The following is a 14186-nucleotide window of genomic DNA, read 5'->3' as shown; positions in this document are numbered from 1 at the left end:
GGTACTTCTTTTATTCTGGACCAATGCATGCTACAATACAATCCTGGAATGAACATATTTTACCATCCAGATATTAGAGTTATTCTATTCTCAAGCATAAGCACGTAGATGTGTAGAACACGTCATCCACGTATCACTTAAATGCTCAAGAGTTTAGATCATTTCTGATCATTTTGTTAAATTAATATTAAGATGCAAATCTTCTGAAACTACCCTTCCAAACTAACGAAGACCAACATAATCTACCACAACTCCTGAATCACGTGCACAACTACTTTGCTGGTTTTTGATTCATCCGAAAATCAAGGAAACATTCATAAAGGCTAAGTTTACTCATCCAAGAAAGAAGTAGGAAAATCTAATTAAACAATGCAACCAGAAAGTGATTTGATCATAGTCTGTGGACGAGCCGAAGAGGGAAAATACAAGGCAATAATTACTACAAAATTCCGCCTCTGCTTGGAGCTAATTCACACATCTCAAACTTCAAGCTCAACTACCACTAAAACTGATCTTTACCATGATTGACATTCAAGACAGTATTTGTGAGAGCCTAATCTTACTATGGAAAAACAAAGGAATGAAGTAACAAGCTCCTCTAACAGCAAAACACCTGGAGCCCACCCTTTTTTTTTTTACTATAACAAGAGAAACGAAGCAAACATGATTTCTATCTTTGTTGAATCATATTGCTTAGGACCACAGGGCTGCCACAGACTTGCTTCACAGCAATATTACTCAAACAGTGATGCCTGCTTCAGAAGTGGACTCCACCACATGTGTTTCGACTGGGGAAGGTAAGGCCAGAAGCCGTCCTTTCTGGGCGCGTGGAGGGAGATGCTTTGCATGTTTTCTATGGGATCCCATGGTCCAGGGCAAGAAAACTCCAGTGCCACCTTGAGGAAGTCCTTGGGGGCTCAACACCATGGGGCGCACTGGGGCCAACATGACCACCGGACCACGCACAACTCCCCATCCAGACATTGGGTCCATTGCCTCGTAGCCATTGAGTGCTCCATTTGGCACTGCATATGGGCTTGGAACACCTGGTTGCCATAGAGTCATGGCACCTGCTGTCATGGGAGGACTTGGGGACTGGAATTGGTTGGACTCAGGCCGGACTCTGAAGAGTGTGATGCTGACCCTTTTGTTAGGAGATGGACACATGACGTGTCTGGCCATGTCAGCACTGTTTCCCCTCATGACTAGAAGAGAGCTGCGCAAGTTAGTAAGAAATTTTTGTCATTATCCTGAGCATATATAGTCAGTGAGAATCAGTTGCACAAAGGGACATAAGATGCTGGTAATAAATAAATGCTAAAGGGGATCAATGTGACATTGCCAAATTGGATAAGACACATTCTGTCCTTTGGACAAGGCAATATGATGGGGAAGGTGCCAACCTCTACGTCATTTGGATATGCTTTCTTTTAGAATAAAGAAATTACAAGTATGTCATGAAGATGTTCAGGAAGAAAAGTGATTGACAATTTACATCTATAATTATGTAATGGCAAATGCAGTTATCAAAGGGTAGGCCTCTATCCAAATCCCACTGCTAGTACTAATTATGATTCTTTTTACATTTTCCAAAGTTAACCTTTCTTATAATTATGTGGATGCAGCAACAGTACCCTTTATTTTTCCGAAATGATAGCCCACTATGAGTTGATCATGCTCTATTAGCCATGAATTTCATATTATAAAACAATTTCAAAGAAATTTGAGTACATACCCTTGCTTCAGAGAGAGAATGAGTGGCCCTTTGTAGTTCCCTTCGTTATCACTCACAAGAGTACGCCCAAAAGCCATTGTTGATTCAGAAAGGAGAAGTGTGGAGATAGGTTGGTCCAAATGGGGTGGTTTCAGGAATGGCTGTGTATATTCCCCCTGCACAACAAAAATTATTAATTTTAGCTCTTGCTCTGTTTAGAAGGAATTGAAAGAAAAAAAAACAAGGCTCGCAACACAGACCAAATGCCACGAAGTACCCTCTTTGCAGCTAAGATCTATAGAAAATAACACAGGAGTGAACATGATAGTGCTGCTAGACATAGAATACCTCCTCAAAGAAGTTAATGATGCAACCATTTGGTTTTTTATACTCTGGAATCAGTTGCCACTGCAAAAGGTGATCGATGACACCTTGGAGAAGAGCTGGAATTGGCTCTATATTGCCTGTGAACATAGGAGACAAATAGCAAACTTTCTTTAGTATTTAGAGTGGAGCATGTTGAGAAGATATTGAGGATCTGGCACAGGTTAGACAAAGCAAAATATATCTACCAGATTGTAGAAATCTTACCAGTTTGATTGTTACTTGCAGCATCCTCTTTTATTTGTCCAAAAATTGGAATTCCAAACTGAATCAGCTCTCTCTTGTTTCCCTTCATCTGTTTATTGAATAAAATAAAGGTCTCACCTGTAGATTAAGAATGTTAAGAGTTTGTGCATAATAAATGTCAGATGATTGTCTGTTTGCAGGACAAGCTTCTCCGCACAAACCATCATGTTAAGGAAGGCAGGGAAGAAAAGAATACAAGCAATCTCACAAAATAATGCTTGTAACAGACAGTTGGAAAGAAGTTTAGAAAGAAACTGAATTTCACCTTCGATTCCTCTCTATCTACAAACAAAATTTGTGTGTGTGCGCGTGCGCTTGTACCCTCAAAAGAATTATCAAACATTAAACATATCAAGACAGGCAGGCATTAGCATGCATAACTACAGAACAGAAAAAAATGAAAGACTGTTATCATGATCAAATAAGATGAAAGACACCTTTAAAATTTGGACAGTTTAGGAAACCCATATCTAACTAAAAATTTATCCATGAGAAAAAATTTAAGCTTCAAACTTTTTCTTTGTCACTAGCATCGCCTTAGTTCTACTCAATGCAACTCAACTAGGCCTCAAAACCATCTTCTGAATTGGATCTTCAAAAGTTAATTTTACTATCTCAAATCTTGATCTTTAAGAAGATTTTTCAACACACATAAATACAATTGAAAATCAGCTTTAAAAATCAAGGATAAAGGTTTAACTTACCTGAGAGCTCTCCACTCTGCCCAGCTGCCTGGAGTTCATTAACAAAGTCATTCAACCTACAGAGCTCTGTATCAGTGAATACGTCTTCATATAACTTTAACCCTTTCACAACATTCACCTGCCAGTTGCAATCATCTATCAATCAGTACGTAATAGCCAGCTGCTTTTTCTTTTTATTGGATATACTAAAGGATATGATCAATTCTTTTGATTCCATGTTTTTCAATGGGAAAGGATGTGATTGAAATTGTTAAGAAAGAACTCGCCATGTGCCCTTTCACTGGCTCCTTGGCAGAGAAACCTTTTGTCAACTTGATCTGACCGGGCCGTGCTTCGCAGTCTAGATGATTAGAACATATCATGTTCATGTTTAATTCAGCAGGCTGCACTTCTTGAGACCCTGCATCCCAACAAGTAGAAGCAACAACGAATCACTAACATGTTAACAATAACTGTAGAAAGAAATAGACCCACACAGTAAAAGGAGGAAATTTTTTCAAAAATAACTTTTTGTGTCAAGGGAAAAAGCTGATGTACTTTGAAAAAAGTTAGGGTAATAGCAACAAACATGGAAAAAAATACACTCATGAACGTCTCTGATGACCTACCACCTACGGAAGTTGATGCAAGTTCAAGCAGTTTTCCACGACTCCCCCAACTTACAAACAGAAACTGAGAGAAACCCAAGGCCAGCTTAGCTAGCGCACAAACTAGGATTTGACATCAACAACAGTTAAGGAAAACGTTTTTTATAAGTAAAATAAATTACCAATAGTATATGATTTTTTTTTTTATTGTCATGGCAGTAATGATTGTATCGCAGCTTTTGTCTCATTACTGTGTCGGCACTCTCTCCTTAATGTTGTCCTATAATTTCACGATGGACAATTGACCATTGGGAGCATCAGAGCATTGTACAACCCCACATGTGGAAACATTCGCAACCAAAGGAGGTGTCCCACTGTTCCTGTCCATCGTGCCCCCACCCAGTGCCAAAAAAGTAGGACATCGCTACAAACAAAAGCACCAACACCCGCACCTGCACACTCCCACCCTCTCTCTCTCTCTCTCTCCAAATATCTAATGACCAACAACCCAACTGAGTTGACCAGCCAACTCGGTCCCAGTCAAAACGAGTCCTGGTCACACGCCGATTCATTACAATTAACATAGGGTTTACCACCGCAAGCTTTGTCAAAGCCCAACCACCCCGTTGCCGTTTCCCCCCAAGTGGTGACGTAAACAACATAACAGATCTCAGACGGCTGTGGTCGCACGCCGCTATTATTAAAAAAGAGTATAACATAATTATTATGTAATATGTTGTGAAAACTGAAAAGTATTATATTGATCATTTTTCTATTAAAAAAAAAATCCATGCGCGCACCTCGATGCATTGCATCAAAGCCAGAAACGAACTGTAACATCAGATTGCAGCCAAATATGTTAGCCACCTCGATATTATAAACAACGCCCCCCTCCCCATAGGCCATAGGGACAATATCGACCCCATCTTTACATTTATTATTATTTTTTTTTTCTTTTGAGGAAAAATCATGAAAAATGAAGACTGGTAAAATATCAGCCGTATCAAAACTGTAAAACGACTTCTATCGTTGAATTCAAAGTGGGAGAATGGTCGAAAAGGGATTTGAATCTCGGATCCCGTGCAGGAAATACATGTTTCCAGTTTGGGTCCTCAGAAAAATTCTATAAAGACTTCAAATTTTGGAAAAGACTAATAATAACAATAATAAATCAATACGCTGCTCGACTGGTACAACCTCGAGTCAGCCACGGAGGTTGGTTTAGAATTTTCTCTGCTACCAAACACTTGTTAGATTCAAAGCACCTTTCTTTTCCTCTCCCAAGTCCTAGCTGGCTAGCTACCGTTTCTCGCTGGCGAAACGGGACCTAATTACTATTTCGGCTGAAAATTTAAGACGAACCAATCTTCGTCTGATCTTGTCGCATTCAGAAAAATCAAATAACAAAAAAAGGAGCAATTTTTTAATTCAATAGCTAATATTTAGAAAAAGAAAAACAGAGAGAGATGATTTTGATGCAGAACTTTACAGTAACATCACCGATTCTACTCACCGAGTAACATTTTGCTACAGAAACCATCAAAACAACGTGAAGGAGTAAGAATTTGAGCTCAGAGAAGGAAATTTCGAAAAATATACTTACCTGAATCAGTGATATCACTCTCTGGTGATGAATCGTGCTCTTCACCAACCTCACCTTCGCCATTTGCGTCACTTTCCGTCACTTTCTCGTCGAATTTCGCCACCTTCAACTCCGCGCTATTCTTCGTCTCGGCCTCGGCGTCCTCCTTATTCATCTGCATCTTCTTCTTCTCCCCGACACGCCGCAGCTCCACCGCCACGTCGGCGATGGAGTGGTACTTCTGCATCTGGAGCACTGGGATCCAGTTGAGCCTCCGGCGGTGTATGGCAGCGAAGACGGCGTTGTACTCGGACCTCGCTCCACCGAGCTGGGCCAGGTGCGCGCACAGAGCGTCTATCATCGCGTTCGCCGCAGCGAACTCGCCACGGTACCAGGCGAGAATGGCGTCCCTGGCGAACTCATCTGATATCATCATCGGGTTCTGTATCGGGATCATCGTGGGTGGAGCCACCGGAGGCGGAACAGCTCGATCAGTCGGTGACGCTGGCCCAGCCTCGATTTGCATATTATAACAGTACGTCCGATCCGAAACCAATAATATTTCCAATAGTTCCTCTTGGCTCGAATGCTCCGATATATCGGAATTTATCGGATCGTGTGCTGGGTTCTGTTCAGTGTATAATATCGGACGCAGAGAGAGAGAGAGAGAGGAAATGTTTCACGCACGACACGAAGGGGGGGATTCCGGAGGTGGGGGTTTTTATATGCCCTGCTGGGGTCGGTTTTCCCGTACAAGTGGGGTCGAGTGACCACGTGGCATTTTGTGGAGGATGGTGAGGTGGCAGGACGGAGATGAAGGTTGATTGGTTGGCAGGCTGGCTGGTTGGAAGAGAGCAATAGTTAGGGGCAGGCACTAGGCAGTAGGAGGAGGACGAGGACGAGGAGTTTCAAGGGGAAGGTAGTTAAATTACCAAAACTGTCTCCTTTTCTCCCAAATTGTCAAAGGTTTTTGTGTCATTTTAACTACTAATCTGTCACAGACTCACTGCCTGTAATTTATGCTGTATTTTCAATTAATCGTGTCTTAAATCCTCAAAAGTTTTTGCTTCTAAAGTTCCATTTTTCTTAAATAAATTAATTTAAATAGTTAGAAATTAAATGGCAATAAAAATTATTTTAGATTTTATGTATTTGTGCAGATTTTTATTTTCTTTATTTTTAAGGGAAGGTTATTAGCCTTACAAAATTGAGGTGCTGCACTAATGCTGTAAACATGCACATGACAACTTAAGTTGTCCTCATTTGGATAAAACTACCTCGTTTTCCTAATGTTTCCTGTTTTGCTGCATGTTATGAATCTTGAGGAGTATGAATATATGCATGCATATACAGCTCGTAACTTCAATGTCCACCTGATTTTTTTAGCAATATTTATAATTTTGCTATAAGTTCTTAGGTGTGCAAATTTATTTTTTTTCCACCTTATACAACACGCCTAACATATATGAATAATACCCATATATAAACTATAATAACCCATTGATACAAAAATAAAATAGTTTTGACACATTTATATTTATCTGTATGTATCAAGGTGTCCAAATTTGACGGCCTCAAATAAAAGATACAATAGATAACACATGAAATAGATTTTATAATTTTTATTATTACTCGCAGCATAAATATATTGGATAGTATTAAATAAATAAAAAATATTCTAAAATACATTTTCACGTGCCTCTAGCTTTATTTAAGTGTCTCATATTTCTAGAAGAAATTGAGATGATTTTTTTATTTTTTTCAATTTAACCAATTAATAAATTTAGAAAGATAATTGAAAGGGTAGCATTTTGAATTGGGAATGTCAACTTGGGGAGGAGGCAAAATTGAATGACGTGGTGGGGAAGCACGAGATGCCTGAGGGGGTGAGATGGGGCCACTAAAGTAACAATAGGGAGAACCATACACCATGCCCTATTCCCCCACCCCCACCCCAACCCCCACGCCAATAATGCATTGTATTAAAGTAACAATGAGTAATGTTATATACAGTCGTGAAATGTGTAAACGTCGTGTAGTTATTTTAAAAACGAGTAGAATTTATTATTAAAAAATTAATTTCTTTTCATGTAGTTTTTATATATTTTTTTTAAAGCGACTGTATGACACTTGCATACTCACAACTGTAAGTATTATTTCTCAATAACAATAAAAAAAACTATACAGTTATTTGTGTGTATTTTTTAAATATTTTATTGATATGGTTGGTTAAAATAATTATTTTGTATTGAAAAATATATATAATCAATTATATTAATAGATTGTGAAAAAAAAAAACCGAAAAAATGATTGTATATAAAATTTATATATATATGCTTTGTGGGGGGTGGGGGTCCCAGGAAAGGGCTCTATCGTTGGCTTATAGGGGATGAAGGGAAGGTGTGTGGGGTCCTCTCTTGATTAGAAGAAGCAAAGGAAAAGGAAGGAAGGTGGGTGTTGTGTTGTGGCCACCCAAGAGGCGTTCCGTTCGCACAAGCGGACGATACCCTCAACACCCACTACTACAAGACAACCCTCCTTTCTTCCAGCACACCCCCAAAATAACCAACCAATTAAAAGCCTAACAAGCCGAGAGAGAGCCTCTAAGTTTCAAGCCACTTGGCTTTTATTCCAAAGTGTCCAAACCTTGTTTTAAAAGAGGTTTGCTGTCTTGTTCTTTTCCCCCCTAATTCATAAAAAAGATGTTTCCTTTATAATAAACTCAATTTCGTTGCATGCTTTTTCTTCTCCCTCTAAAAGTGGCTTACAACGATGTTCTTCTTCTATCAAAAAATCAATAAAATCAAATAATTTCCATTATTTATAGCCATGGTTACTGAGATAAGCCATTTCAATTATAATAAATTAATATATAGTTTATTTTATTAGAATTTAACATGCTACATCTTACTTAATTCATGTTAATCAAGGTGTCATCAATCATGCATGACATTTGCTTTTGCTTCTAAATTGTTTTAAAATTGTAATTGAATAATTCAATCGGTTACAATGTCTATTTGCAATCCCAACAGCCATACCATGTAATATATACAACATGAGTCACACCCTTTCAATTTCCCAATTAGAGTTTTTTTTTTTATTTTAATTACAATGATCCTGCATAAGTGCTTATTCAAACATGTGACAATAGGAACAACTAACATGCCACCTAAAATCAGATGAGGCATTTGATACTTTACAAAATAAAGGTGGTTTCTTTTTTGTTTTTGTATTGAAAATAAAAAATTTTTCTCATCAGTTACTATTTATTACTCTATACTTTACACCTAATAAAAAATATTTCTACGTCTTATAAAAAATATTTTCACATTTTATAAAAAAGTTATAGGTATTAAGTGTGAGAATGAATAGTGATTGACGAATAATATTTTTTATTAAAAATATATACGTATTGAAAATAATAAAATAATTTAAAATAAAAACGAATGTATACATGTGTAAGTGTGGCTAAGGGTAGAAGAAAGAGAGCAAGCCAAGCCAGGGCGGCTTTTGAGGTGGGACCAAACATGCAAAATATTAAGAAACACCCTCGATTCCCATTTCCCTTTTTAGATAAAAAGGACACGAAGGTGCGCATGAGAGGCCCATGTTTAAAGTGTTAGGCTGTAGCCCCCTCGAAAAGTGAGACCCCATCAAAACGCCCCCTCCAAAAGTCAAATGCCATTTTCATTTATTTATATATTTCTTGTTTTAATATTTATTTATTTATTCAATTTTGCAAATTCAAAATTACCAACGCATACGGCACTTAACTGTCAGCAACACCCATCAATATTAATTAAGAACATTGATATTAGATTAGTCAAATATATTTTTATCTTTAAATTTAATAAATATTATCTATATTTATTTCATATTGAATTAATTAAATTGTTTTCATCTAAATTATAAGTTATAGTAAATATATTCTTCTTTTTAAATATAAAAAGAACTATAACAAATCTAAAAGTAATTTTTAAGAATATTATATTATAAATATGAGATTTTTATTCATATGAGATTTTACCATCTATATAAATATGAGATTATTATATTATAGATTTTTAAATTGTGAAAATAAAAATGAATATGATTTGTTGAAGGTTATTGAAGATTATGAAAATAAAATAAAAATTATTTAAAAAATAAAAATAATAAAAAATAATAATATTTTATTATTATAGAGAGTGTGATGACTAATCTAATATAGACTTCAAGTTTTGAATGATTAGCTAAAGGTAAAACAGTTATATATTATTTAAAATTTGAAGAATAAGATGACCAATCTAATACTAATGCTCTAAGAGGTAGGATGGATCCAATGATGCCTAGATCTATTGAAAGCATTTGTTATCACTGACTAATTTTTTATTATTTTATACCAATATATATTATTGCCTAAATATTGTCTCCCATATGTTGTTTGTTTTTTAGTTGACTCTTTTGTTTTTTTTTTTTTTATCTACACTTAAATATTAAATAAAAAATCATTCCGTCAAACAGTTCAGTACATAGTTTCTTGTTGTTGCATGCTCGATGAAGGTAGGATGAAATTATTATACGTGTCTAATAAATTAATTAGTACAAATATTTCATATACCTTACAAAAAGATATATAAAAAGAAAAAAAATATATTTTTTTCAAAAATAATCGGAATTATATAAAAGTAAATACATAAATATAATTGGCGTGGATTGATGTGTTACATCAAATTATAAATTTATTTTTATAATAAGGTAGATCTAATATATTATATGAAAATATATCTGTTTGTAAGTTTATTTTTATAAATTATCTTTATAATAAGCATATATCTATTTTTCTTTAATTTAAAGTCTAGAATCTTAACAAAAGTTTACATTCAACGATTTCATCTCTCTCCCCCTCACTTTCAGTGAGCTTATGATGACTTTTTAGTAAAAATTGGATGGTGGAGATTGCAGAATCATTTGCACAGCTTATATATAATTCTAAAAGGGGACCATCCAAAGTCAGAAATGGTGATCAACTTCTGCACCTTTATGGCCATGCATAAAAGAGTGGTCGAACATGGCACGTGGCTTCATCGTGATCGCTCAACATGTTAAAGTAGGAAAAGGGCAACAGCAATGGGCGGATCCTTTTCATGATATGCATGAAAGGTCCACAGTACTGATGGGTGCAGCTTGAAAGATAAGTTCAACTACTGTAATTTGGTTCCATGCTAAAGCTAAAGCTAGTTTAATCTGGCTTTTTGATGATCTTTTCTCATGCCTCTAGTAATCCAAAAAGGAAAATTGTCAAAACAATTTACGAAACTTTTTGTGACTTTATTTAATGTGATATACTTTGAAGATTATATATACAAAAATTTTAGATATAAGTCTCACATTACTGCACACCACTTAAAGATATATTATTTCATTCTTTTACCTTTAAATATAAAGATAAAAAAATAAAATCACATATTTTTTAAGTAGTATGCAGAATATAGACTTCTCTATAACAAGATTCTTTTATATATATATATATATATAGTTGACATCAGTTAAAAAATAAACTTAAAAAAAAAAGGATGTCATCGATCGGAGAGAGAGAGAGCTCAAACCATGCATTGTGTGAGAAAATTGCCGCATGCATGTAGCCATGGCGGCTACAGTATAGTAGGAGTACGTGCGATTTTAATAACCTACTTTCGAGACATGAGAGTGATATTGTAGTGTTCATGAAGTTGGTTATATGGAAAGAGATTAGGTGAAGAAGTCATAGGTAATTTGGATTCAGAAAATGATAAGAGTTTTCGCTTTTTTGAACACTATGAAGTGAAAAATCTTCCCAATTAGTTCAAACAAGTGGGAAGTAATTCCTAAAATCCAAACACGTACTTTATTCTGGATAAAGCAATGGATTGATGCTTAAATGGCTTATATAGAACGCGGCTTGCTTGCTTGCTTTCGATTTCATTGCTAGCTTGATGTCCCATAAATATCTAAGAAAGAAACACAAGTAATCCTTGCAAAATTCCCAAAAAAATGTCTCCTTCAACATTGATCAAATCAGTTATAGGATAAAAAGGTCTCTTTTTTTTGGGGGGAAAGGGAGATGGATTTAGGCTCGGTTTAAATATATAAAATCTTCTTATTTCATTATTATAAATTTATTAAACTCTCATATAAAGTATAACAAATAATTTAATTTTTTTAATTTTAAAATAAAATTATATTAAAAATTATATTTTAATAATATTTTATTTAATTTTTAATAAAAAATCATCTCATCGAGTAATCGTACTTGAATCTCTACAAGTTTAGTATATAAACCTTGTCCTTTTCGTAGATATTTCATAGTGCTAAATTCAGTCCGTCCGCGAAACACGGGTAGGGTAGGTACCTAGCAATTTTGCGTGTGGCATGGCTAAGAAAATTAGCATTTGATTTATTATTTTTATCTTTTAAATTTGATAAAAAAATATATATTTTTTATAAATTCAAAATTTTTTTATCTATAATTTTATATTGGATTAAGCATTAGATTTATTAAAATAATAATATAATATTAATTTTTTAATAATAATATTTTTAATTTATTTTTTTATATTTTATAATTACACTAACTATCTGTTAATTAATAATTTAATTTGATATTTAAATTATTATTTCTTAATTTAAATATATTATAGTTCAAATTTTAAATTTAAATAAATAAAATAATAGTTATAGAGGTGAATAGTAGTCTTCAAATTTAAAAATGATTAAAATGCACTGTAGTTCAAAGTTTTAGATTTTAATATTTGGTAAATCTAATACAATAATTTTAAACATAAATTTATCAAATTTTAAAGATTAAACTCATTTAATAAGTCTAATATCAATGCTCTTAATTTGCATGGTTTGCTCTACTACTTTTTGTTTCAATGTGGGCTGCACCTCCTGCATTAATTGAAGTACCTGCAGCATGAATTCAACTACTTTATAATTTTTTATACAACTCTTTTATGTCATACAATATGATCATTTTAGTTAAAAAGGACACTTACAATTTTATGTATATAATCATATGTGTTAATATTGTAAACTATTTGAAATTTTTGAAATTTAAAATTTGAATTAAAACATAAAAAAATAAAGATAAAATAGAGCGAATACTCAATACGCAGTATAATATTGTGCATAAAATTTTAATTTAAACTTATTAAAGTTAAAAAAAATATTTATGATAATAATAATATCTTATTAAAGAGTTATCTAAAAATTGTAAAATAGTTGTTAATATCATTTTTGTATTTGGGTTAAGTTTTGTGTGTGGATGATTGGGATGATATATAACCAATGTCATTAGTTAACAATTTTTACATAAATATTAAAATAGTTAATTTTTAATATTTCTGTTACAAATCTGTTAAACTCACTAACGAAAATCCTCTTACGTGGCTCAAAGCCACGTCACCACCAATAATAATCCACTGCATGATGTCATATTTAGCCACCAAGAGTCATGTTTACTCTCGGAAAAATCTACATAATTTCTTACTATTTATATAATCTCCACATACCATATATTTTTTTTTAATTTTTTTAATTTTTTTCTTTTATCAAATATTAAATATATGAATAATGAATAAAATAATTGAATTAGTTTAAAAAGAATAAACTAAAAAAAATTAAAAATTAAAAATATGATGTATAAAAATTAGAGAGATTGTATAGCATTACTTTTAACCCACAAGTAGTAAAACAAATATGTAAATTAAAGAAAAAACTAAAAGACAAGTAAATAATCAATAAAATAAAATAAAAGTTGCCAATAGAAAAGACCTTCCCCACTGATAATGGGTTGGCAGTTTGGGGGTGGCTGCACTCCCAAACTGCCAACCCAGAACTAATTTAGGATAGCTATGGCCACCCAATTTAGGTCTAAGGTGGAACTAGCCACCCCAATCACTACAATATGGGATAAAATTCCGTCCCAAAAAGTTTGTCGCAAAAGACATTCTGGGACAAGGAAAAAAGATTTGTCCAAAAAAGAAATATTTTTTCGGATGAAATTTGTGCAACCCATTCGAAAGCAAACGAGATGAAAGCATTTTGTCCCTCAAAACCATTCAAACATCGAATATTGTTCTAACGGTTACGATATGAGGGTGGTATTCGAACACTTTAGTCACGTTTGAATGGTTGATAAACATTCGAAAGGGATGAGAGGCTGTTTGAATATTAAAGACATGCCTGTTCAAATAAGATTGGTTTGTGTTCGAATGTTGATACCGTATAAGGTTCAAAGGTATGCAGTTACCATTCGATTTATAATTCGATTTGTTCGAATAAGAAAGTTTTTAATTCGAATGACGTTCGAATAAGGATGATGGAGCATTCGAACGATGTGACTATAAATGGTTCAGACGTTTTACCTTTACATTTGAACATAAAAGGGTAACAATATTGCTGTTCGAATAGGAGTGTTTAGCATTCAAATACTTTGTTATACCCATTTGAATGTGGGTTTGTAGATGTATGCGATCCGTTCAAATATTGAAACCGTACATAGCTCAAACAATTTATGTCACGGTTTGAACTCTATCGTGGTCAAAATCCTTACGTTCAAATAGAAGTGGACTCGTTCGAATAGTAAAGGCATGCGTTCGAATGGGGTGAGACTTGTAGTTCGAACTATCATTGTAATCGTTCAAACATCATATGTTAATGCTATAGGGTTCAAATGGTGATTACAACGTTTCGAACATAAAATATGGTACCTGTTGGAACAAAATGTGTGTTCCGTTCGAACAATATTTAGTAAACTTGAAATTCAAAAATAATATATATAATCCAACAATTGTTCATGAAAATGTTATGAAACTATAATCAAACCCTAAATTAGGGTCATGATACAAAATATTACAAAAATTAAAAAATGTGTGAAATGTAACTGGAGGCTTAAAATATTGTTCGAACGACGTTCCTGTTTGTTTGAGCATAAACCATAACATAAA

General features: G+C 33.9%; 1 protein-coding gene across 1 annotated transcript; it reads right to left on the bottom strand.

The window, feature by feature from the left end:
- Positions 1-333: 333 nt before the first annotated feature.
- On the bottom strand, positions 334-5923 carry LOC109010934 (RNA demethylase ALKBH10B). The gene is made up of 7 exons (XM_018991903.2): positions 5239-5923; positions 3315-3448; positions 3049-3166; positions 2306-2422; positions 2063-2178; positions 1736-1890; positions 334-1216 (listed from the first exon to the last, which is right to left on the bottom strand). The coding sequence occupies exons 1-7, from the start codon at positions 5741-5743 to the stop codon at positions 739-741; spliced, it is 1623 nt and encodes a 540-aa protein (XP_018847448.1). The 5' UTR covers positions 5744-5923; the 3' UTR covers positions 334-738.
- Between the last annotated feature and the right edge of the window lie 8263 nt (positions 5924-14186).

This window comes from Juglans regia, chromosome 11, assembly GCF_001411555.2.
Source record: "Juglans regia cultivar Chandler chromosome 11, Walnut 2.0, whole genome shotgun sequence".
Taxonomy (NCBI): Eukaryota; Viridiplantae; Streptophyta; class Magnoliopsida; order Fagales; family Juglandaceae; genus Juglans; species Juglans regia.
The sequence above is the reverse complement of the archived record's forward strand: the minus strand, read 5'-3'. Positions and strand labels throughout refer to the sequence as shown.

What these genes read in the sequence shown, in the direction of transcription:
- LOC109010934 (XM_018991903.2), bottom strand. Translation starts at nt 5,743, where the DNA reads ATGCAAATCGAGGCTGGGCCAGCGTCACCGACTGATCGAGCTGTTCCG. An exon ending in GAGTGATATCACTGATTCAG is followed by an intron (nt 3,449 to 5,238) that starts GTAAGTATATTT and finishes GTTGGGATGCAG; the next exon opens with GGTCTCAAGAAGTGCAGCCT. An exon ending in TCATTAACTTCTTTGAGGAG is followed by an intron (nt 1,891 to 2,062) that starts GTATTCTATGTC and finishes TTTGTTGTGCAG; the next exon opens with GGGGAATATACACAGCCATT.